Here is a 22,776-nt window from a genome sequence, read left to right as displayed (position 1 = left end):
CATAGCCTGGCCCAGGGGTCTGGGTTAGTTCCCTGATGCCCTGAGGCAGAGATCCATGGGGAGGCCTGTCTGCCCTGCCCCCTGCTCAGCTCCTCACCAGACTTGACCTGGGCAGGAGGTGTGGGCACTGGGCTAGTGGGGGCCCCTGGGAGCCTGGGCCCAGCTTCTGCTGTGGAGGACAGGGCTGGAGGTGACAGCAGATTGGGGGCCTTGTCTGTGTCTTCAGTTACTGAAGTGCTGGGTCTGCAGTGCTGTGTGTGTGTGTGTGTAAGGTGCCTGAAACGGGTCGATAGGCGTGGGCCCAGTGCCCCATTAACTGAAGTTGACCTCTGCTTCATTGGACAGGTAAATGGAAGGCAGAGGTGAGTCTGTTCTCTCCACAGGCCACACACACTCACAGGAACAGCTTCTGATAAGGTGCTAAAAGGTTTCGGTAACCCCAGGTTGGGTTCAAAAGCATTCTCCCATCCAACAATCCCACTTCTGGGTGTGTTTCCCCAAGAATTGAAATCATGATCTGGAAGAGGTATTTGCACACTCACAGTTTAGTAGCATTACTCACAGTAGCCAAGAGGCGCAAGCCACTCAACCATCCATGCAGACAAATGGATGAACAAAGCATGGTATAACTCTACAATGTAATATTGTGCTTGGTTGCCCAGTCATGTCTGACTCTTTTCCACCTTATGGTCTGTAGCCTGCCAGGCTCCTCTGTCCATGGGGATTATCCAGGCAAGTATACTGTAGTGGGTAGCCATTCCCTTCTCCAGGGGATCCTCCAAACCCAGGGATCCAATCCAGGTCTCCTACATTGCAGGAGGATTCTTTACCAGCTGAACCAACAGGGAAGCCCTTTTTCTTGAGGGCCACATCTAGTGGAACTCATGGGACCAGGGAGGTAACTGCCTGGGCATCAGGCAGGGAGGTAGAAAGGGCAAGTATTGGGGCTGGGGACTGTCTCTCTGTTTTCAGGGAAGGTGAAAGCCTGGCTTCGGGGGAGGGGAAAGCCCCAACTTGGTCCAGCCGCTGGCCTCACCTGGCCCTGCTGACTCCCTCGGGCCCCTGCACCGATGTCCTTCTGCGTTGCTCCCGCCCTCACCACCTTTGGTCTTTGCTCAGTGTCAGCCTCCTCAGCCTCTCTCTGACTTATTGATGTGAATCACCCACTCCCTCCCCTCCCCCCACACACAGACACATACTCTGTGCCCCCACCTAAGGGCTTTTCTTCCCACACGTATCACTCCTGTATCACACTTAGAATAGTTTATTTGAGGGCTGCTTCCTCCCTCCCAGGAGGACGGGGCCTGTGTCCCTACCCCCAGTTCCCACGCTGTTCCTGGGATCTCCCAGCATGGAAGGGGCACCAGGGCTACCTTCATAGCAGCTGAAGGACCTGGGACAAGTGTCCTCTCCTCTGTGTCACTGTCTCCTCTCTGTAATGGTACCCTGGGTTCCTAGGAGGGGCTGCTGAGAGCTCTGTCCAGGGTCCCCCGGGGCTCCTGACCCCAGACGTCTCCATGGCCGGCGAGGTGCCCACAAGGTGGGTTCATGGAGGACCGGAAGCCACAGCTCCCCAGGAGCCACGCCTCCTCGGGTACCACGCCTCCTCAGTTGCCACGCCTCCCGGAAACCCCAGAGTCCCAGGGTCACCACAAAGGCAAGGTGTGGGTTCCAGCCGTGCCTGGAACCCCTGGGACCATGCCAGCCTGGTCCTCAGGTGGGGCTGTGGGCAGTGGGGGGAGTCTGCATGGTCCGAGCCCCCTTACTGGGGCTCGAGGTGGCAGAACACAAAATCCCAAGCCACTGAAGTTGGGGTCGGACAGTAGGTCTACGGGTGTCACAGGGAAATCAGGGCCTCAGCCTCCAGGCTGGGCCGGGCCATGAAGGGCTGTGAGCTGAGGCTCCTTCAATGCTGGAAGGTGAATCCTTCACCGCTGGGAGGTGAAGCTCTGGTAGGGGAACCGGGTCGGGTCTCCGGGAGTGGCCGCTAGGATAGGACTTCGGGGTGGGGACTCCAAGGTGGTAGCTCTGGTAGGGCCTGCGCTGGGAGATTTTGGGCAGGATAGCGGGAAGTCCCGAGACCTGGAACTGGTGGGGGTTAGTACAAGGTGGGAGCCAGCAGCAGCAGCATCGCCCCGGCCAACAGAGCCAGTGAAGGCAGGCTGGCTGCCAGGTGCGCGGCGTCAGAGACGCCGGCGGGGTCCGGCAGATTGCAGTCGGTGTAGGGCTCCACGCAGCCCGCAAAGGCCATGACGTGCGCCAGGAAGGTCTCCTCCTGCACGCCGTGCACCAGGTGCGCCTGAGGGCCGCGTGCGAACACTGCCACGTCTTCGCCCCCGTGGGTCTCGCTAGCCAGGGGCACAGCCGCCTGCTGCCGGTACGAGGGGTCCTCTGGCCAGAAGGTGGGGAGTTAATGTGACAAGGGAGGCAGCCTTCCCCTCCCTAGAGTTCCCTAGGTGGCCAGGGTCCCCACCTCCCAGTGCCCCACCCACTACACTTACCGCTTGTGCTGTCATTAACATCAGGCCTCGAGCCCCCGCCAAGTGCGTAGCCAGGGCCATTGCCGTAGAGGATGGAGGTGTAGGACTTGCTGTCTAAGGCCTTGCTGGGGGCCAGACCTTCAGGGAAGAGGGGACCCCGTGATCACACTGACCCCAGCCTTTGTGGTGCCTCCTGTGTGCAGAGCCCAGGCAGGTCTTGTCTGTTCAGTGACTTAATCCTCACCAGAGTGATGCAGGGCAGTTGCTGTTACTACCCCACTTGACAGAGGAGGGAACTGGCTCAGAGCACTCTGTGCCTCGTAACTTAGGGGCAAGGACCTGCCACTCTACCTGGGCTTACCGAAAATGGAGGTCCCACGCAGTGTGTAGCCACCAAAAGAGAAGACATGGGAATGGTCTGCAGTGACAAGGATCAGCGTGTCCAGTTCGCTAGTGAGCTCGTTAGCCTTGGCGATGGCATTGTCAAACATGACTGTATCAGTCAGCGCCATATAAGCTTTGCCTTCATGGTGACCGTGGTCAATGCGGCCTCCTGCAAGAAGGTCACATATAAGATACCAAACCTGCCCTGATGGCCCTCATCACGCCTCTGTTCCCAAGGGGCTGCCACTCACCCTCCACAAAGAGGTAGAAGCCCTGGGGGTTCCTGCTCAGCACTTGCAAGGCCGCCTCCGTCATCTCCTCCAGGGTCGGGTCTTTGGTGTGGTCTTGCTGAACATTATACTTCATGTCTGCCGGCTCAAAGAGGCCTGTGGGAAAGGAGAGCAGTGGTGACCCTCACTCAAGCTGAGGATGGGGGTGGCCCGTGGCACCCATCCCACGGAGGACAGTGGTTGTGGGTGGAGTCGTTACCCATGAGGTGTGTTACACTGGAGTCACTGGCTGCCTGAAGGAGCGCTGTGCGGTTCCACACATACTGGGCTCCCTGGGAGGGCAGAACCAGGCCTCAGCCCATAGCCCGACACCCCAGGCCTGGCCCCGCTGTACCCCCTGCACCCATGAGCCCCCATCACCTGGTGCTTGGCCTGCCACTCCTGCACCAGATTCCGCTTGTCCTTCCGGACTCCGGTCTGATTAACATCATATGGGTATTCAGGGTCTGGGGTGCCCTCAGGAAACATGTACATTCGGCCTCCACCCAGGATCACCTGGAGCCAGAGATTAGGGCAGGTGGGTTAGGGGCCTGGCTGGCCCTTTTCTCCTCTCACACAGCCCCTACCTCCCCAACCAGGTCTGTGGGAAAGGCCTGTCCCCACCTGTAACTCCTACAGGGTGCCCCTCCTCACCCCCACAAACCCGTGGAGATCCTTCAAGACTCCAAGGCTGTGGGCTGCCTGGGACTGTGTTGAGAGTGTCCCACCCCCTCTGCCCAGCCCCGCCCCGAGCTCATCGTGTCGCACATCAATGTCCATGTTGTAGACCAGCTGAGTGGCGATGTCCTGGCAGCCATATGTCTGGGCATCGGCAGGCAGGTCGGCGTCTGAGTACCAGTTTCGGTTCACCGTGTGCGCGTAGGCCCCGGCTGGGGAGGCGTGCTGCACCCTGGAGGTGGTCACCACTCCCACTGACTTGCCTGAGGGTGGCAGAGGTCATGGTGGGCCACTGAGGTCTCTGAACCCGTCCCTGCCCGGGATACTGACTCTCAAGCCCACCTGCTTTCTTGGCCCGGTTCATCACAGATGTGACCTCATTCCCACTTGTCGTGTTGCACTGGTTGTAGCGGGCGGCTGCACTTACACCAATGGTCTTATAGTTGCCCTTGACCCCACACAGGTAGGCGGTGGCTGTGCCTGCGCTGTCTGGCACCTGTCTGTCCACGTTGTATGTCTGGGAGCATAGATGGCTTCACCTCTGCTGGGGTAGACACCCAGCTCCTGCCCCAGCCCCTGGACCCATCTTTACAGCCCCGGCCCCTATCTCAGCCCCAGACCCTCCTGGGCCTTTCTCTCATACCCTGCTCCTTAGGCCCTACCCACCCCTCTAGTGTAGACCTTACCTTGGACAGTTGACCTCACCTTGGACAGAGCCACATATGGGAACTGGTCCATGGCCAGGGGTGTCTCAGGTCCCAGCTTGCCATTCATCTGCCCCTTTAGAATCCGAGTGGCTGTCACCGTAGGCACTCCCATCCCTGAAGGTACTCAGTGTCTCAGGTCCGAGTTCCCAAGGCCAGCCTGGGTCAGCCGGCATCACAGTGTTCCAGGCCTGTCAGGGGACAGGGGGTGGACTGGCCTCATGCACTCACCATCCCCCAAGAAGAGGATGACATTCTTGGCAGCTGTCTGGATGGGCTGCAGCTTCTTAGCCACATCGAGAGCCTGGGCTGCCTGGCGGTTCCAGAAGGCAGGGTCTTCCTCCTCGACTGCCCAAGGGGAGAGTGTTGGTCAGGTCAGCCTGGGGCCAACCCCTGTGAGTACGGGGCACCAGGAGCCGCCTGATTACCTGGGATGATGCCAAAGGAGAGTTGTAGCTGCAGGCCCAGCAGCAGCAGCATGCAGGCCCCCTGCATGGCTGTGTGATGGCAGAGGGTCAGGATAGGACCTGGGGAGGGCAAGGCTTTCCCTGGGTCTTGGGCAAGGCTGAGACACCAGGTACCAGGTCAGTACTAGCTGTCCAGGCTGAAATCCCTGCTTTTAAAGTCTCCGTGTCCCTCCCAGTTTCCTGGGTGGCCACACCCTGCCCCTCACCTGCCCTATGACTTTGAGCCCTGTTGCCAGGGGGAGGTCGTGGGTGTGGCTGAGCCAGTAGGGGTCCTGAGGATTCAGGTCCCTCCCTCACAGGATGGTCCCCAGCTGTCTCCTCAGGGTGGGGTGGGGATTAGGGTGCAGATGTCTTAGGCCTGAGGAACATTTTCAAGGTCCTGACTGAGGCTCCTCCCAGCCCTCTGCTCACCAAGTCCTATGGAGAACCATCTCTCCTTCCTTCATGTGTTCAGTGTTTTCTGAGACTCGGCCTGGTTTGGTTCCCAGTGCTGAGGGACATAGCCTGGCCCAGGGGTCTGGGTTAGTTCCCTGATGCCCTGAGGCAGAGATCCATGGGGAGGCCTGTCTGCCCTGCCCCCTGCTCAGCTCCTCACCAGACTTGACCTGGGCAGGAGGTGTGGGCACTGGGCTAGTGGGGGCCCCTGGGAGCCTGGGCCCAGCTTCTGCTGTGGAGGACAGGGCTGGAGGTGACAGCAGATTGGGGGCCTTGTCTGTGTCTTCAGTTACTGAAGTGCTGGGTCTGCAGTGCTGTGTGTGTGTGTGTGTAAGGTGCCTGAAACGGGTCGATAGGCGTGGGCCCAGTGCCCCATTAACTGAAGTTGACCTCTGCTTCATTGGACAGGTAAATGGAAGGCAGAGGTGAGTCTGTTCTCTCCACAGGCCACACACACTCACAGGAACAGCTTCTGATAAGGTGCTAAAAGGTTTCGGTAACCCCAGGTTGGGTTCAAAAGCATTCTCCCATCCAACAATCCCACTTCTGGGTGTGTTTCCCCAAGAATTGAAATCATGATCTGGAAGAGGTATTTGCACACTCACAGTTTAGTAGCATTACTCACAGTAGCCAAGAGGCGCAAGCCACTCAACCATCCATGCAGACAAATGGATGAACAAAGCATGGTATAACTCTACAATGTAATATTGTGCTTGGTTGCCCAGTCATGTCTGACTCTTTTCCACCTTATGGTCTGTAGCCTGCCAGGCTCCTCTGTCCATGGGGATTATCCAGGCAAGTATACTGTAGTGGGTAGCCATTCCCTTCTCCAGGGGATCCTCCAAACCCAGGGATCCAATCCAGGTCTCCTACATTGCAGGAGGATTCTTTACCAGCTGAACCAACAGGGAAGCCCTTTTTCTTGAGGGCCACATCTAGTGGAACTCATGGGACCAGGGAGGTAACTGCCTGGGCATCAGGCAGGGAGGTAGAAAGGGCAAGTATTGGGGCTGGGGACTGTCTCTCTGTTTTCAGGGAAGGTGAAAGCCTGGCTTCGGGGGAGGGGAAAGCCCCAACTTGGTCCAGCCGCTGGCCTCACCTGGCCCTGCTGACTCCCTCGGGCCCCTGCACCGATGTCCTTCTGCGTTGCTCCCGCCCTCACCACCTTTGGTCTTTGCTCAGTGTCAGCCTCCTCAGCCTCTCTCTGACTTATTGATGTGAATCACCCACTCCCTCCCCTCCCCCCACACACAGACACATACTCTGTGCCCCCACCTAAGGGCTTTTCTTCCCACACGTATCACTCCTGTATCACACTTAGAATAGTTTATTTGAGGGCTGCTTCCTCCCTCCCAGGAGGACGGGGCCTGTGTCCCTACCCCCAGTTCCCACGCTGTTCCTGGGATCTCCCAGCATGGAAGGGGCACCAGGGCTACCTTCATAGCAGCTGAAGGACCTGGGACAAGTGTCCTCTCCTCTGTGTCACTGTCTCCTCTCTGTAATGGTACCCTGGGTTCCTAGGAGGGGCTGCTGAGAGCTCTGTCCAGGGTCCCCCGGGGCTCCTGACCCCAGACGTCTCCATGGCCGGCGAGGTGCCCACAAGGTGGGTTCATGGAGGACCGGAAGCCACAGCTCCCCAGGAGCCACGCCTCCTCGGGTACCACGCCTCCTCAGTTGCCACGCCTCCCGGAAACCCCAGAGTCCCAGGGTCACCACAAAGGCAAGGTGTGGGTTCCAGCCGTGCCTGGAACCCCTGGGACCATGCCAGCCTGGTCCTCAGGTGGGGCTGTGGGCAGTGGGGGGAGTCTGCATGGTCCGAGCCCCCTTACTGGGGCTCGAGGTGGCAGAACACAAAATCCCAAGCCACTGAAGTTGGGGTCGGACAGTAGGTCTACGGGTGTCACAGGGAAATCAGGGCCTCAGCCTCCAGGCTGGGCCGGGCCATGAAGGGCTGTGAGCTGAGGCTCCTTCAATGCTGGAAGGTGAATCCTTCACCGCTGGGAGGTGAAGCTCTGGTAGGGGAACCGGGTCGGGTCTCCGGGAGTGGCCGCTAGGATAGGACTTCGGGGTGGGGACTCCAAGGTGGTAGCTCTGGTAGGGCCTGCGCTGGGAGATTTTGGGCAGGATAGCGGGAAGTCCCGAGACCTGGAACTGGTGGGGGTTAGTACAAGGTGGGAGCCAGCAGCAGCAGCATCGCCCCGGCCAACAGAGCCAGTGAAGGCAGGCTGGCTGCCAGGTGCGCGGCGTCAGAGACGCCGGCGGGGTCCGGCAGATTGCAGTCGGTGTAGGGCTCCACGCAGCCCGCAAAGGCCATGACGTGCGCCAGGAAGGTCTCCTCCTGCACGCCGTGCACCAGGTGCGCCTGAGGGCCGCGTGCGAACACTGCCACGTCTTCGCCCCCGTGGGTCTCGCTAGCCAGGGGCACAGCCGCCTGCTGCCGGTACGAGGGGTCCTCTGGCCAGAAGGTGGGGAGTTAATGTGACAAGGGAGGCAGCCTTCCCCTCCCTAGAGTTCCCTAGGTGGCCAGGGTCCCCACCTCCCAGTGCCCCACCCACTACACTTACCGCTTGTGCTGTCATTAACATCAGGCCTCGAGCCCCCGCCAAGTGCGTAGCCAGGGCCATTGCCGTAGAGGATGGAGGTGTAGGACTTGCTGTCTAAGGCCTTGCTGGGGGCCAGACCTTCAGGGAAGAGGGGACCCCGTGATCACACTGACCCCAGCCTTTGTGGTGCCTCCTGTGTGCAGAGCCCAGGCAGGTCTTGTCTGTTCAGTGACTTAATCCTCACCAGAGTGATGCAGGGCAGTTGCTGTTACTACCCCACTTGACAGAGGAGGGAACTGGCTCAGAGCACTCTGTGCCTCGTAACTTAGGGGCAAGGACCTGCCACTCTACCTGGGCTTACCGAAAATGGAGGTCCCACGCAGTGTGTAGCCACCAAAAGAGAAGACATGGGAATGGTCTGCAGTGACAAGGATCAGCGTGTCCAGTTCGCTAGTGAGCTCGTTAGCCTTGGCGATGGCATTGTCAAACATGACTGTATCAGTCAGCGCCATATAAGCTTTGCCTTCATGGTGACCGTGGTCAATGCGGCCTCCTGCAAGAAGGTCACATATAAGATACCAAACCTGCCCTGATGGCCCTCATCACGCCTCTGTTCCCAAGGGGCTGCCACTCACCCTCCACAAAGAGGTAGAAGCCCTGGGGGTTCCTGCTCAGCACTTGCAAGGCCGCCTCCGTCATCTCCTCCAGGGTCGGGTCTTTGGTGTGGTCTTGCTGAACATTATACTTCATGTCTGCCGGCTCAAAGAGGCCTGTGGGAAAGGAGAGCAGTGGTGACCCTCACTCAAGCTGAGGATGGGGGTGGCCCGTGGCACCCATCCCACGGAGGACAGTGGTTGTGGGTGGAGTCGTTACCCATGAGGTGTGTTACACTGGAGTCACTGGCTGCCTGAAGGAGCGCTGTGCGGTTCCACACATACTGGGCTCCCTGGGAGGGCAGAACCAGGCCTCAGCCCATAGCCCGACACCCCAGGCCTGGCCCCGCTGTACCCCCTGCACCCATGAGCCCCCATCACCTGGTGCTTGGCCTGCCACTCCTGCACCAGATTCCGCTTGTCCTTCCGGACTCCGGTCTGATTAACATCATATGGGTATTCAGGGTCTGGGGTGCCCTCAGGAAACATGTACATTCGGCCTCCACCCAGGATCACCTGGAGCCAGAGATTAGGGCAGGTGGGTTAGGGGCCTGGCTGGCCCTTTTCTCCTCTCACACAGCCCCTACCTCCCCAACCAGGTCTGTGGGAAAGGCCTGTCCCCACCTGTAACTCCTACAGGGTGCCCCTCCTCACCCCCACAAACCCGTGGAGATCCTTCAAGACTCCAAGGCTGTGGGCTGCCTGGGACTGTGTTGAGAGTGTCCCACCCCCTCTGCCCAGCCCCGCCCCGAGCTCATCGTGTCGCACATCAATGTCCATGTTGTAGACCAGCTGAGTGGCGATGTCCTGGCAGCCATATGTCTGGGCATCGGCAGGCAGGTCGGCGTCTGAGTACCAGTTTCGGTTCACCGTGTGCGCGTAGGCCCCGGCTGGGGAGGCGTGCTGCACCCTGGAGGTGGTCACCACTCCCACTGACTTGCCTGAGGGTGGCAGAGGTCATGGTGGGCCACTGAGGTCTCTGAACCCGTCCCTGCCCGGGATACTGACTCTCAAGCCCACCTGCTTTCTTGGCCCGGTTCATCACAGACGTGACCTCATTCCCACTTGTCGTGTTGCACTGGTTGTAGCGGGCGGCTGCACTTACACCAATGGTCTTATAGTTGCCCTTGACCCCACACAGGTAGGCGGTGGCTGTGCCTGCGCTGTCTGGCACCTGTCTGTCCACGTTGTATGTCTGGGAGCATAGATGGCTTCACCTCTGCTGGGGTAGACACCCAGCTCCTGCCCCAGCCCCTGGACCCATCTTTACAGCCCCGGCCCCTATCTCAGCCCCAGACCCTCCTGGGCCTTCCTCTCATACCCTGCTCCTTAGGCCCTACCCACCCCTCTAGTGTAGACCTTACCTTGGACAGTTGACCTCACCTTGGACAGAGCCACATATGGGAACTGGTCCATGGCCAGGGGTGTCTCAGGTCCCAGCTTGCCATTCATCTGCCCCTTTAGAATCCGAGTGGCTGTCACCGTAGGCACTCCCATCCCTGAAGGTACTCAGTGTCTCAGGTCCGAGTTCCCAAGGCCAGCCTGGGTCAGCCGGCATCACAGTGTTCCAGGCCTGTCAGGGGACAGGGGGTGGACTGGCCTCATGCACTCACCATCCCCCAAGAAGAGGATGACATTCTTGGCAGCTGTCTGGATGGGCTGCAGCTTCTTAGCCACATCGAGAGCCTGGGCTGCCTGGCGGTTCCAGAAGGCAGGGTCTTCCTCCTCGACTGCCCAAGGGGAGAGTGTTGGTCAGGTCAGCCTGGGGCCAACCCCTGTGAGTACGGGGCACCAGGAGCCGCCTGATTACCTGGGATGATGCCAAAGGAGAGTTGTAGCTGCAGGCCCAGCAGCAGCAGCATGCAGGCCCCCTGCATGGCTGTGTGATGGCAGAGGGTCAGGATAGGACCTGGGGAGGGCAAGGCTTTCCCTGGGTCTTGGGCAAGGCTGAGACACCAGGTACCAGGTCAGTACTAGCTGTCCAGGCTGAAATCCCTGCTTTTAAAGTCTCCGTGTCCCTCCCAGTTTCCTGGGTGGCCACACCCTGCCCCTCACCTGCCCTATGACTTTGAGCCCTGTTGCCAGGGGGAGGTCGTGGGTGTGGCTGAGCCAGTAGGGGTCCTGAGGATTCAGGTCCCTCCCTCACAGGATGGTCCCCAGCTGTCTCCTCAGGGTGGGGTGGGGATTAGGGTGCAGATGTCTTAGGCCTGAGGAACATTTTCAAGGTCCTGACTGAGGCTCCTCCCAGCCCTCTGCTCACCAAGTCCTATGGAGAACCATCTCTCCTTCCTTCATGTGTTCAGTGTTTTCTGAGACTCGGCCTGGTTTGGTTCCCAGTGCTGAGGGACATAGCCTGGCCCAGGGGTCTGGGTTAGTTCCCTGATGCCCTGAGGCAGAGATCCATGGGGAGGCCTGTCTGCCCTGCCCCCTGCTCAGCTCCTCACCAGACTTGACCTGGGCAGGAGGTGTGGGCACTGGGCTAGTGGGGGCCCCTGGGAGCCTGGGCCCAGCTTCTGCTGTGGAGGACAGGGCTGGAGGTGACAGCAGATTGGGGGCCTTGTCTGTGTCTTCAGTTACTGAAGTGCTGGGTCTGCAGTGCTGTGTGTGTGTGTGTGTAAGGTGCCTGAAACGGGTCGATAGGCGTGGGCCCAGTGCCCCATTAACTGAAGTTGACCTCTGCTTCATTGGACAGGTAAATGGAAGGCAGAGGTGAGTCTGTTCTCTCCACAGGCCACACACACTCACAGGAACAGCTTCTGATAAGGTGCTAAAAGGTTTCGGTAACCCCAGGTTGGGTTCAAAAGCATTCTCCCATCCAACAATCCCACTTCTGGGTGTGTTTCCCCAAGAATTGAAATCATGATCTGGAAGAGGTATTTGCACACTCACAGTTTAGTAGCATTACTCACAGTAGCCAAGAGGCGCAAGCCACTCAACCATCCATGCAGACAAATGGATGAACAAAGCATGGTATAACTCTACAATGTAATATTGTGCTTGGTTGCCCAGTCATGTCTGACTCTTTTCCACCTTATGGTCTGTAGCCTGCCAGGCTCCTCTGTCCATGGGGATTATCCAGGCAAGTATACTGTAGTGGGTAGCCATTCCCTTCTCCAGGGGATCCTCCAAACCCAGGGATCCAATCCAGGTCTCCTACATTGCAGGAGGATTCTTTACCAGCTGAACCAACAGGGAAGCCCTTTTTCTTGAGGGCCACATCTAGTGGAACTCATGGGACCAGGGAGGTAACTGCCTGGGCATCAGGCAGGGAGGTAGAAAGGGCAAGTATTGGGGCTGGGGACTGTCTCTCTGTTTTCAGGGAAGGTGAAAGCCTGGCTTCGGGGGAGGGGAAAGCCCCAACTTGGTCCAGCCGCTGGCCTCACCTGGCCCTGCTGACTCCCTCGGGCCCCTGCACCGATGTCCTTCTGCGTTGCTCCCGCCCTCACCACCTTTGGTCTTTGCTCAGTGTCAGCCTCCTCAGCCTCTCTCTGACTTATTGATGTGAATCACCCACTCCCTCCCCTCCCCCCACACACAGACACATACTCTGTGCCCCCACCTAAGGGCTTTTCTTCCCACACGTATCACTCCTGTATCACACTTAGAATAGTTTATTTGAGGGCTGCTTCCTCCCTCCCAGGAGGACGGGGCCTGTGTCCCTACCCCCAGTTCCCACGCTGTTCCTGGGATCTCCCAGCATGGAAGGGGCACCAGGGCTACCTTCATAGCAGCTGAAGGACCTGGGACAAGTGTCCTCTCCTCTGTGTCACTGTCTCCTCTCTGTAATGGTACCCTGGGTTCCTAGGAGGGGCTGCTGAGAGCTCTGTCCAGGGTCCCCCGGGGCTCCTGACCCCAGACGTCTCCATGGCCGGCGAGGTGCCCACAAGGTGGGTTCATGGAGGACCGGAAGCCACAGCTCCCCAGGAGCCACGCCTCCTCGGGTACCACGCCTCCTCAGTTGCCACGCCTCCCGGAAACCCCAGAGTCCCAGGGTCACCACAAAGGCAAGGTGTGGGTTCCAGCCGTGCCTGGAACCCCTGGGACCATGCCAGCCTGGTCCTCAGGTGGGGCTGTGGGCAGTGGGGGGAGTCTGCATGGTCCGAGCCCCCTTACTGGGGCTCGAGGTGGCAGAACACAAAATCCCAAGCCACTGAAGTTGGGGTCGGACAGTAGGTCTACGGGTGTCACAGGGAAATCAGGGCCTCAGCCTCCAGGCTGGGCCGGGCCATGAAGGGCTGTGAGCTGAGGCTCCTTCAATGCTGGAAGGTGAATCCTTCACCGCTGGGAGGTGAAGCTCTGGTAGGGGAACCGGGTCGGGTCTCCGGGAGTGGCCGCTAGGATAGGACTTCGGGGTGGGGACTCCAAGGTGGTAGCTCTGGTAGGGCCTGCGCTGGGAGATTTTGGGCAGGATAGCGGGAAGTCCCGAGACCTGGAACTGGTGGGGGTTAGTACAAGGTGGGAGCCAGCAGCAGCAGCATCGCCCCGGCCAACAGAGCCAGTGAAGGCAGGCTGGCTGCCAGGTGCGCGGCGTCAGAGACGCCGGCGGGGTCCGGCAGATTGCAGTCGGTGTAGGGCTCCACGCAGCCCGCAAAGGCCATGACGTGCGCCAGGAAGGTCTCCTCCTGCACGCCGTGCACCAGGTGCGCCTGAGGGCCGCGTGCGAACACTGCCACGTCTTCGCCCCCGTGGGTCTCGCTAGCCAGGGGCACAGCCGCCTGCTGCCGGTACGAGGGGTCCTCTGGCCAGAAGGTGGGGAGTTAATGTGACAAGGGAGGCAGCCTTCCCCTCCCTAGAGTTCCCTAGGTGGCCAGGGTCCCCACCTCCCAGTGCCCCACCCACTACACTTACCGCTTGTGCTGTCATTAACATCAGGCCTCGAGCCCCCGCCAAGTGCGTAGCCAGGGCCATTGCCGTAGAGGATGGAGGTGTAGGACTTGCTGTCTAAGGCCTTGCTGGGGGCCAGACCTTCAGGGAAGAGGGGACCCCGTGATCACACTGACCCCAGCCTTTGTGGTGCCTCCTGTGTGCAGAGCCCAGGCAGGTCTTGTCTGTTCAGTGACTTAATCCTCACCAGAGTGATGCAGGGCAGTTGCTGTTACTACCCCACTTGACAGAGGAGGGAACTGGCTCAGAGCACTCTGTGCCTCGTAACTTAGGGGCAAGGACCTGCCACTCTACCTGGGCTTACCGAAAATGGAGGTCCCACGCAGTGTGTAGCCACCAAAAGAGAAGACATGGGAATGGTCTGCAGTGACAAGGATCAGCGTGTCCAGTTCGCTAGTGAGCTCGTTAGCCTTGGCGATGGCATTGTCAAACATGACTGTATCAGTCAGCGCCATATAAGCTTTGCCTTCATGGTGACCGTGGTCAATGCGGCCTCCTGCAAGAAGGTCACATATAAGATACCAAACCTGCCCTGATGGCCCTCATCACGCCTCTGTTCCCAAGGGGCTGCCACTCACCCTCCACAAAGAGGTAGAAGCCCTGGGGGTTCCTGCTCAGCACTTGCAAGGCCGCCTCCGTCATCTCCTCCAGGGTCGGGTCTTTGGTGTGGTCTTGCTGAACATTATACTTCATGTCTGCCGGCTCAAAGAGGCCTGTGGGAAAGGAGAGCAGTGGTGACCCTCACTCAAGCTGAGGATGGGGGTGGCCCGTGGCACCCATCCCACGGAGGACAGTGGTTGTGGGTGGAGTCGTTACCCATGAGGTGTGTTACACTGGGAGTCACTGGCTGCCTGAAGGAGCGCTGTGCGGTGCCACACATACTGGGCTCCCTGGGAGGGCAGAACCAGGCCTCAGCCCATAGCCGACACCCCAGGCCTGGCCCGCTGTACCCCTGCACCATGAGCCCCCATCACCTGGTGCTTGGCCTGCCACTCCTGCACCAGATTCCGCTTGTCCTTCCGGACTCCGGTCTGATTAACATCATATGGGTATTCAGGGTCTGGGGTGCCCTCAGGAAACATGTACATTCGGCCTCCACCCAGGATCACCTGGAGCCAGAGATTAGGGCAGGTGGCGTTAGGGGCCTGGCTGGCCCTTTTCTCCTCTCACACAGCCCCTACCTCCCCAACCAGGTCTGTGGGAAAAGGCCTGTCCCCACCTGTAACTCCTACAGGGTGCCCCCTCCTCACCCCCACAAACCCGTGGAGATCCTTCAAGACTCCCAAGGCTGTGGGCTGCCTGGGACTGTGTTGAGAGTGTCCCACCGCCCTCTGCCCAGCCCCGCCCCGAGCTCATCGTGTCGCACATCAATGTCCATGTTGTAGACCAGCTGAGTGGCGATGTCCTGGCAGCCATATGTCTGGGCATCGGCAGGCAGGTCGGCGTCTGAGTACCCAGTTTCGGTTCACCGTGTGCGCGTAGGCCCCGGCTGGGGAGGCGTGCTGCACCCTGGAGGTGGTCACCACTCCACTGACTTGCCTGAGGGTGGCAGAGGTCATGGTGGGCCACTGAGGTCTCGTGAACCCGTCCTGCCCGGGATACTGACTCTCAAGCCCACCTGCTTTCTTGGCCCGGTTCATCACAGATGTGACCTCATTCCCACTTGTCGTGTTGCACTGGTTGTAGCGGGCGGCTGCACTTACACCAATGGTCTTATAGTTGCCCTTGACCCCACACAGGTAGGCGGTGGCTGTGCCTGCGCTGTCTGGCACCTGTCTGTCCACGTTGTATGTCTGGGAGCATAGATGGCTTCACCTCTGCTGGGGTAGGACACCCAGCTCCTGCCCCAGCCCCTGGACCCATCTTTACAGCCCCGGCCCCTATCTCAGCCCCAGACCCTCCTGGGCCTTTCTCTCATACCCTGCTCCTTAGGCCCTACCCACCCCTCTAGTGTAGACCTTACCTTGGACAGTTGACCTCACCTTGGACAGAGCCACATATGGGAACTGGTCATGGCCAGGCGTGTCTCAGGTCCCAGCTTGCCATTCATCTGCCCCTTTAGAATCCGAGTGGCTGTCACCGTAGGCACTCCCATCCCTGAAGGGTACTCAGTGTCTCAGGGGTCCGAGTTCCCAAGGCCAGCCCTGGGTCAGCCGGCATCACAGTGTTCCAGGCCTGTCAGGGACAGGGTGGACTGGCCTCATGCACTCACCATCCCCCAAGAAGAGGATGACATTCTTGGCAGCTGTCTGGATGGGCTGCAGCTTCTTAGCCACATCGAGAGCCTGGGCTGCCTGGCGGTTCCAGAAGGCAGGGTCTTCCTCCTCGACTGCCCAAGGGGAGAGTGTTGGTCAGGTCAGCCTGGGGCCAACCCCTGTGAGTACGGGGCACCAGGAGCCGCCTGATTACCTGGGATGATGCCAAAGGAGAGTTGTAGCTGCAGGCCCAGCAGCAGCAGCATGCAGGCCCCCTGCATGGCTGTGTGATGGCAGAGGGTCAGGATAGGACCTGGGGAGGGCAAGGCTTTCCCTGGGTCTTGGGCAAGGCTGAGACACCAGGTACCAGGTCAGTACTAGCTGTCCAGGCTGAAATCCCTGCTTTTAAAGTCTCCGTGTCCCTCCCAGTTTCCTGGGTGGCCACACCCTGCCCCTCACCTGCCCTATGACTTTGAGCCCTGTTGCCAGGGGGAGGTCGTGGGTGTGGCTGAGCCAGTAGGGGTCCTGAGGATTCAGGTCCCTCCCTCACAGGATGGTCCCCAGCTGTCTCCTCAGGGTGGGGTGGGGATTAGGGTGCAGATGTCTTAGGCCTGAGGAACATTTTCAAGGTCCTGACTGAGGCTCCTCCCAGCCCTCTGCTCACCAAGTCCTATGGAGAACCATCTCTCCTTCCTTCATGTGTTCAGTGTTTTCTGAGACTCGGCCTGGTTTGGTTCCCAGTGCTGAGGGACATAGCCTGGCCCAGGGGTCTGGGTTAGTTCCCTGATGCCCTGAGGCAGAGATCCATGGGGAGGCCTGTCTGCCCTGCCCCCTGCTCAGCTCCTCACCAGACTTGACCTGGGCAGGAGGTGTGGGCACTGGGCTAGTGGGGGCCCCTGGGAGCCTGGGCCCAGCTTCTGCTGTGGAGGACAGGGCTGGAGGTGACAGCAGATTGGGGGCCTTGTCTGTGTCTTCAGTTACTGAAGTGCTGGGTCTGCAGTGCTGTGTGTGTGTGTGTGTAAGGTGCCTGAAACGGGTCGATAGGCGTGGGCCCAGTGCCCCATTAACTGAAGTTGACCTCTGCTTCATTGGACAGGTAAATGGAAGGCAGAGGTGAGTCTGTTCTCTCCACAGGCCACACACACTCACAGGAACAGCTTCTGATAAGGTGCTAAAAGGTTTCGGTAACCCCAGGTTGGGTTCAAAAGCATTCTCCCATCCAACAATCCCACTTCTGGGTGTGTTTCCCCAAGAATTGAAATCATGATCTGGAAGAGGTATTTGCACACTCACAGTTTAGTAGCATTACTCACAGTAGCCAAGAGGCGCAAGCCACTCAACCATCCATGCAGACAAATGGATGAACAAAGCATGGTATAACTCTACAATGTAATATTGTGCTTGGTTGCCCAGTCATGTCTGACTCTTTTCCACCTTATGGTCTGTAGCCTGCCAGGCTCCTCTGTCCATGGGGATTATCCAGGCAAGTATACTGTAGTGGGTAGCCATTCCCTTCTCCAGGGGATCCTCCAAACCCAGGGATCCAATCCAGGTCTCCTACATTGCAGGAGGATTCTTTACCAGCTGAACCAACAGGGAAGCCCTTTTTCTTGAGGGCCACATCTAGTGGAACTCATGGGACCAGGGAGGTAACTGCCTGGGCATCAGGCAGGGAGGTAGAAAGGGCAAGTATTGGGGCTGGGGACTGTCTCTCTGTTTTCAGGGAAGGTGAAAGCCTGGCTTCGGGGGAGGGGAAAGCCCCAACTTGGTCCAGCCGCTGGCCTCACCTGGCCCTGCTGACTCCCTCGGGCCCCTGCACCGATGTCCTTCTGCGTTGCTCCCGCCCTCACCACCTTTGGTCTTTGCTCAAGTTTCAACGAAGTACATCAGTCACAAAAAGACAAATACTATGTGGTTTTACTTCATTAGGCATCCCAAGTAAGCTCTTTGAAAGAAAAGCCAAGAGAAACCTAAACAGTATATTAAAAAGTAGAGACATTACTTTGTTGACAAAGGTCCATATAGTCAAAGCTATGGTTTTTCCCATAGTCACATACAGATGTGAGAGTTAGACCATAAAGAAGGCTGGGCACTGAAGAATTGATACTTCTGAACTGTGGTGTTGGAGAAGACTCTTGAGAGTCCCTTGGACTACAAGGAGGTCAAACCAGTCAATCCTAAAGGAAATAAACCCTGAATATTCATTGGAAGGATGGATGTTGAAGCTGAAACTCCAACACTTTGGCCACCTAGTCTGAAGAGCTGACTCAGGGTCTTTTCTAGACCCTGATGCTGGGAATGATTGAAGGTGGGAGGAGGAGGGGGCAACAGAGGATGAGATGGCTGGATGGCATCACCGACTCAGTGGACATTAGTTTGAGCAAGCTCCAGGAGAAAGTGAATGACAGGGAAGCCTGGTGTGCTACAGTCCATGAGGTCACAAAGAGTCAGACAGGACTGAGCAACTGAACAACAAAGGCATCTCAAGCAGTCAAATGATTAGAAATGAAAAGTTGGATGGCGGCTGCCAGTAGCTGGGAGGAAAGGGAAACTGGGGAGTTGTTTAATGGATACAGACTTTTAGTTTTACAAAATGACCAAGTTCTGGAGGTCTGGGACCAACCATGTGAATAGACTTAGCACCACTGAACTGTGTCTTAAGAATTGTTAAGATGGCAACTTCTATGTTGTGCTTTTTTAAAATCACAATTAAGAAATTGTTTTCAAAGGAAAAAAACCCTTCTTCCCTCCCTCACCCACCCCAGCGGACCTGGGTAGCCCCCTCCCAACTCTGGCCCCCTCACCCCGGAGCCACACTGCAGTGGCCACCAGCATCTTCCTGCCCAGCCCCCTGCCCAGGTGCCCTCCCCTCAGGCAGAGCTTCCAGGTTCCTCCTCCTTGACCTGCTGTCCCACCTGCTCACCACACTGACCCAGGTTACCCTCCAGCTTCCAAAGGACCTGCCTGCTGGGGGCTCCTTTCTGCTTCTGCCCCCCACCCCACAGCTGCCTCTGTCCCCCACATAATCCTGTGCTCAGAAAATTCTTGGCTAAAGATCAGGAGAGACTAATTCCTGGGCAGGTCCTTAATTAATTGATTGATTCTTTTGACCAGTAGGTTAAAGGTTTGTTATTCCCCCATTAGTCTTGAGTTCCCAGTCCCTATTTTTTTTTTTTTAATTTGGATGTTTGATCTAAGTGTAGATTCACATGCAGCTGCAAGAAATAATACAGTATGCTTGTATGTTTTCTCCTATTCTCTCTCCACCAGAGCAAGGATCCTAGCTGGCTCCTTTGTGCCACTGGGCAGTGTCTGGGGGTGAGTGGATTTTAGGGCATGTTTAACCATTCTCGTGTGCAAGGACCTCAAGGCTGATCCAGTTTTGCCTGTTTTAACTCAAGCTGCCACCAGTCTTCAAGGACAGGTTTGTCTGTGACCATTTCATTTCCTTCCATTTCTTTGGGATGTATGCCCAAGAGTGGAATTGCTAGGTCATATGGTTGTGCACATGTAGTTTGGTTTTTGTTTTGTTTTGTTTTTGTCTATTAAGAAATTTCTACCATCAACAACCCCCTGCCCCCCAGGAAAAAAAAAAAAAAAGAAAACAGAGGAACTGCCCAACTGTTAGCAGAGTGGCCACATAACTTTGGATTCCATCAGCAGCACATGAGGGATACCATTTCTCTGCATCCACACCACCATCAGGTATTGTCACTGTTTTTAATTTTAGTCACAATGACAGGTATGGAGTGCACAGTCTCTTTGAATGTTCTTCTTAGAATGACATTATGTGATCATCAGCTGTGCTCCTGCTTGATTTCTTGTGAATTTTGTCCTGGGCCTGGGCAGGGCCTGAGACCAGACACAAACTACATGTCATTGCAGCAAATAAAAATGTTTGTCCAAGTTCCCACCAGGGCACCTGGCTCCCCACTTCTGGGCCCGAGTCACCTGAGTGAGATGAGAGGCTGTCATGCTCCCTCCCCTGGGGCCCAGGGATGACCAGGCAGCAGGCAGCATGGCTTATGTTCTGCAGTAAGAGATAACACCTCCGGTCCTGCACTCCGTGGTTATAGATGCCTGGGGCCAGGGGATAGCCAGCTCCTTGGAGCCTGCTCTGTGGGGGACAGTTGTCTCAGTCTCTCTGTTCTCTGGGAAGAAGGCCTAGTCCTGTGGGGTCTCATCTGGAGCCCAGCACCTTCTACCGTTGTCCCCATTTACCACCCTGGGCTCTCTGGGCTGTGTCTCAGCCCCCGGCATGCTGCCCACTGCAGGCACTACCAGCAGGGGGCAATGCGGAGCCCACAGAGGCACCTGGGGATCCCGGGGGGGGGATATCGTCTGCTTGTGTCCTGCCCACCCAATCTCAGGATGTCCCCTGAGACGTAGTGACAGTCCTGTCACTCAGATGAGAGCAGGGCAACAGCTGGGAACAGGAAGGCTTTGATCATTGATACCCCACCCCCAGTCCCCATACTCCAGAAATTTGGAGAAATGGAGGCTCCCTTTCTAGGGCAAGTGCTCCCTGAACCCTCCTCCTCACCTCATCTTTCAGCCTCCCACCAACCCCGTAGAAGTGGTATGACTGTTCCCACTGCAGCTGGGATACAGGAAGTGAACACAAGTTTAATTTTGTTCTCTTTTCCTGGGGGGGCCTTGTGGGATGTTGCTGAGCTTCCTGGGTGTCCGCCTGGGAGGTAAGAGGGCACTGGGTAAGCATGGGGGCTATTCCATACGAAAGACAGCTCTGGTGCTGCAAAGTGGTTTGGACATGGATATATATAATATGTGGAAATAAAAGCCTAAGAAAGTCAAGAGCCTCTTGTAACTCAGAACCAAAACCAATTTCACTCTGATTTTGCACCGTAAGGATGAGGACAATTTTATTCCAATAGAAGCTTGGTTAGTTTGAAAATCTATTAAGGTAAATTTATGCTAAAGGAGAGGTTTTGTTTCATGTTTCATTTTGCACTTCGGTGTCTGTTGCTTTTTCAGTGTTTGGCTGACGGCTCTCCAGAAGTGAGGAAGTACAGTTTAAGAATGTTAAAGAAGTGATGCAACTCATGAATCCGGTTAAGTACAATAACTTCTTTAAAGTATTTAAATGTATTCCCCCCCAACCAAGATGGGTTTCTACATATTAAACAACAAAGACCCTCAAATCATAGAAACCCCTAAAAAGACAAGGTTCAAAGAGATGATCCTGCCACACTAACTCAGTCATGGGCAAGTGATGAAAGCACCCTCCTCCATGTCCAGAACCTTCTTTGTTGTAGAAGGCACCTTCCTCCTTCCATTCAATCTGCTTCCACGCCCACTTGCCCCCAACTCCATTTAACCCTGAAGTCCATGACTCTGAGCCACCAACTCCTCCAGCCAGGGCCCCCCGAGGCACAGCTCTTCTGTGGAGCCACCACCCCTGGGCCGGCAGCCTCACCTGAGGGACCGCCCTGGCCTGGGCGCAGACACAGAATAAACAAGGCACTAGGGGCTCCAGTGAGGCAACCAGGCCTCGTCACCATCCAGACTGTTACCTGAATCTTTAAAAGAAAGACCTTAGGCAGCATTTTAGCCAAGTGGCAATACCAGCTCTCCTGTCAGCGAGAATTTTATCTTGGTTACTGGAATAATGGACTGCTTAATACACCCCTTGCTGAGTGTACAAGAAACCTTTTAAACCCATTGCATATTCATTCCTGCTAAGGAAAAAGAAACAAAAAAAAGGAATTTTTTTTTTTTTTTAGTTTTAGCTTTAATTTTTATCCATGTTATACATTAATGTGATTTAAAGTATCAGATAGATCTGTAAGGTTTGTAGCAATAAAACAAAACCAGTTTCCTGTCTCCCTCACTGCTCTCTGAGGCAACCATCTCACTTTCTTTTGGATTTTATGTGGATATTTACCATTGTTTCTAAATCACATACTTCTTCATTTTTGAAGTTTTAAACTACATTTATGGATATACTCTATTGGTATTCTGCGGGTTATGGTTGTGTAATGAACCAACCTAAAACAGTCTTAAGAAGCAATGATAGTTTATTTGATCCCAAATTTGCTATTTGGGCAGGGTTTGAAGGGAATGCCTTGTGCTTATTCTGAGACTCTTTAGCCAGGGGGCCTGGATAGGAGTTAGGAGACCTACTCTCAAGGTGGCTCAGTCATATGGCTGACAAACTGGCCCCTCTCCATCCACATGGGCTTCTCCCAGAGCTGCTTGAGCTTCTTCACAACATGGCGTGGACTCCAAGAGGCAGAAAGTCGCTGCCAGAGTGTCCCTTGTGCCACATTTCTGCCTAGCCCGTCCAGATTCAAAGGGCAGGACGTACCCTCCATATCTACGTAATCAATTAATTTGTTTAGCATCTTCATTGACATATAATTGACATATTTGCTGTTGCTGTTGTTCAATTGCTAAGCTGTGTCTGACTCTTTGCGACCCCATGGACTGCAGCACGCCAAGCTCCCCTGTCCTTCACTGTCTCCCGGAGTTTGCTCTAATTCACATTCATTGATTTGGTGATGCTATCTAACCATCTCATCCTCTGCCATCCCCTTCTCCTGTTACCTTCAATCTTTCCTAGCATCAGGGTCTTTTCCAACGAGTCAGCTCTTTGCACCAGATGGCCAAAATATTGGCACTTATAATAATTGACACATAGGCATTATATATATTTAAGGTATACAACTTGGGGTTTTTTTTGTCTTAGAAAATATTTATATATTTTTAAAAGTTTTCTTTTTTTAAAATTGGAGTATAGTGCTCGCTTCGGCAGCACATATACTAAAATTGGAACGATACAGAGAAGATTAGCATGGCCCCTGCGCAAGGATGACACGCAAATTCGTGAAGCGTTCCACATTTTTAACAATTCCATTCACCATTGCAACGAAAAGAATAAAATACTTAGGAATATATCTACCCAAAGAAACTAAAGACCTATATATAGACAACTATAAAACACTGATGAAAGAAATCAAAGAGGACACTAATAGATGGAGAAATATACCATGTTTATGGATCGGAAGAATCAATATAGTGAAAATGAGTATACTACCCAAAGCAATTTACAAATTCAATGCAA

The 22,776-nt window shown here is 56.0% G+C and overlaps 2 protein-coding genes, 1 non-coding gene and 1 pseudogene across 3 annotated transcripts; 1 reads left to right on the top strand and 3 right to left on the bottom strand.

Annotated features, from left to right (window-relative positions):
* Positions 1–2,098: 2,098 nt before the first annotated feature.
* On the bottom strand, positions 2,099–5,010 carry LOC128063489 (intestinal-type alkaline phosphatase). Its single transcript, XM_052656261.1, has 11 exons — positions 4,944–5,010; positions 4,747–4,863; positions 4,517–4,632; positions 4,154–4,328; positions 3,902–4,074; positions 3,515–3,649; positions 3,354–3,426; positions 3,116–3,250; positions 2,842–3,033; positions 2,502–2,618; positions 2,099–2,391 (listed from the first exon to the last, which is right to left on the bottom strand). The coding sequence occupies exons 1-11, from the start codon at positions 5,008–5,010 to the stop codon at positions 2,099–2,101; spliced, it is 1,593 nt and encodes a 530-aa protein (XP_052512221.1).
* Positions 5,011–7,578: 2,568 nt separating this feature from the next.
* LOC128067280 (intestinal-type alkaline phosphatase) lies at positions 7,579–10,490 on the bottom strand. Its single transcript, XM_052660242.1, has 11 exons — positions 10,424–10,490; positions 10,227–10,343; positions 9,997–10,112; positions 9,634–9,808; positions 9,382–9,554; positions 8,995–9,129; positions 8,834–8,906; positions 8,596–8,730; positions 8,322–8,513; positions 7,982–8,098; positions 7,579–7,871 (listed from the first exon to the last, which is right to left on the bottom strand). The coding sequence occupies exons 1-11, from the start codon at positions 10,488–10,490 to the stop codon at positions 7,579–7,581; spliced, it is 1,593 nt and encodes a 530-aa protein (XP_052516202.1).
* A 2,568-nt stretch (positions 10,491–13,058) lies between these two features.
* On the bottom strand, positions 13,059–15,973 carry LOC128067883 (intestinal-type alkaline phosphatase-like; annotated as a pseudogene).
* Positions 15,974–22,451: 6,478 nt separating this feature from the next.
* Positions 22,452–22,558, top strand: LOC128044104 (U6 spliceosomal RNA). Its single transcript, XR_008199072.1, has one exon. It is a non-coding gene; the product is annotated as a U6 spliceosomal RNA (small nuclear RNA).
* The last annotated feature ends 218 nt before the right edge of the window (positions 22,559–22,776 follow it).

This window comes from Budorcas taxicolor, chromosome 2, assembly GCF_023091745.1.
Source record: "Budorcas taxicolor isolate Tak-1 chromosome 2, Takin1.1, whole genome shotgun sequence".
Classification (NCBI taxonomy): Eukaryota; Metazoa; Chordata; class Mammalia; order Artiodactyla; family Bovidae; genus Budorcas; species Budorcas taxicolor.
Note: the sequence above shows the minus strand (reverse complement) of the source record. Positions and strands in the feature narration are given on the sequence as shown.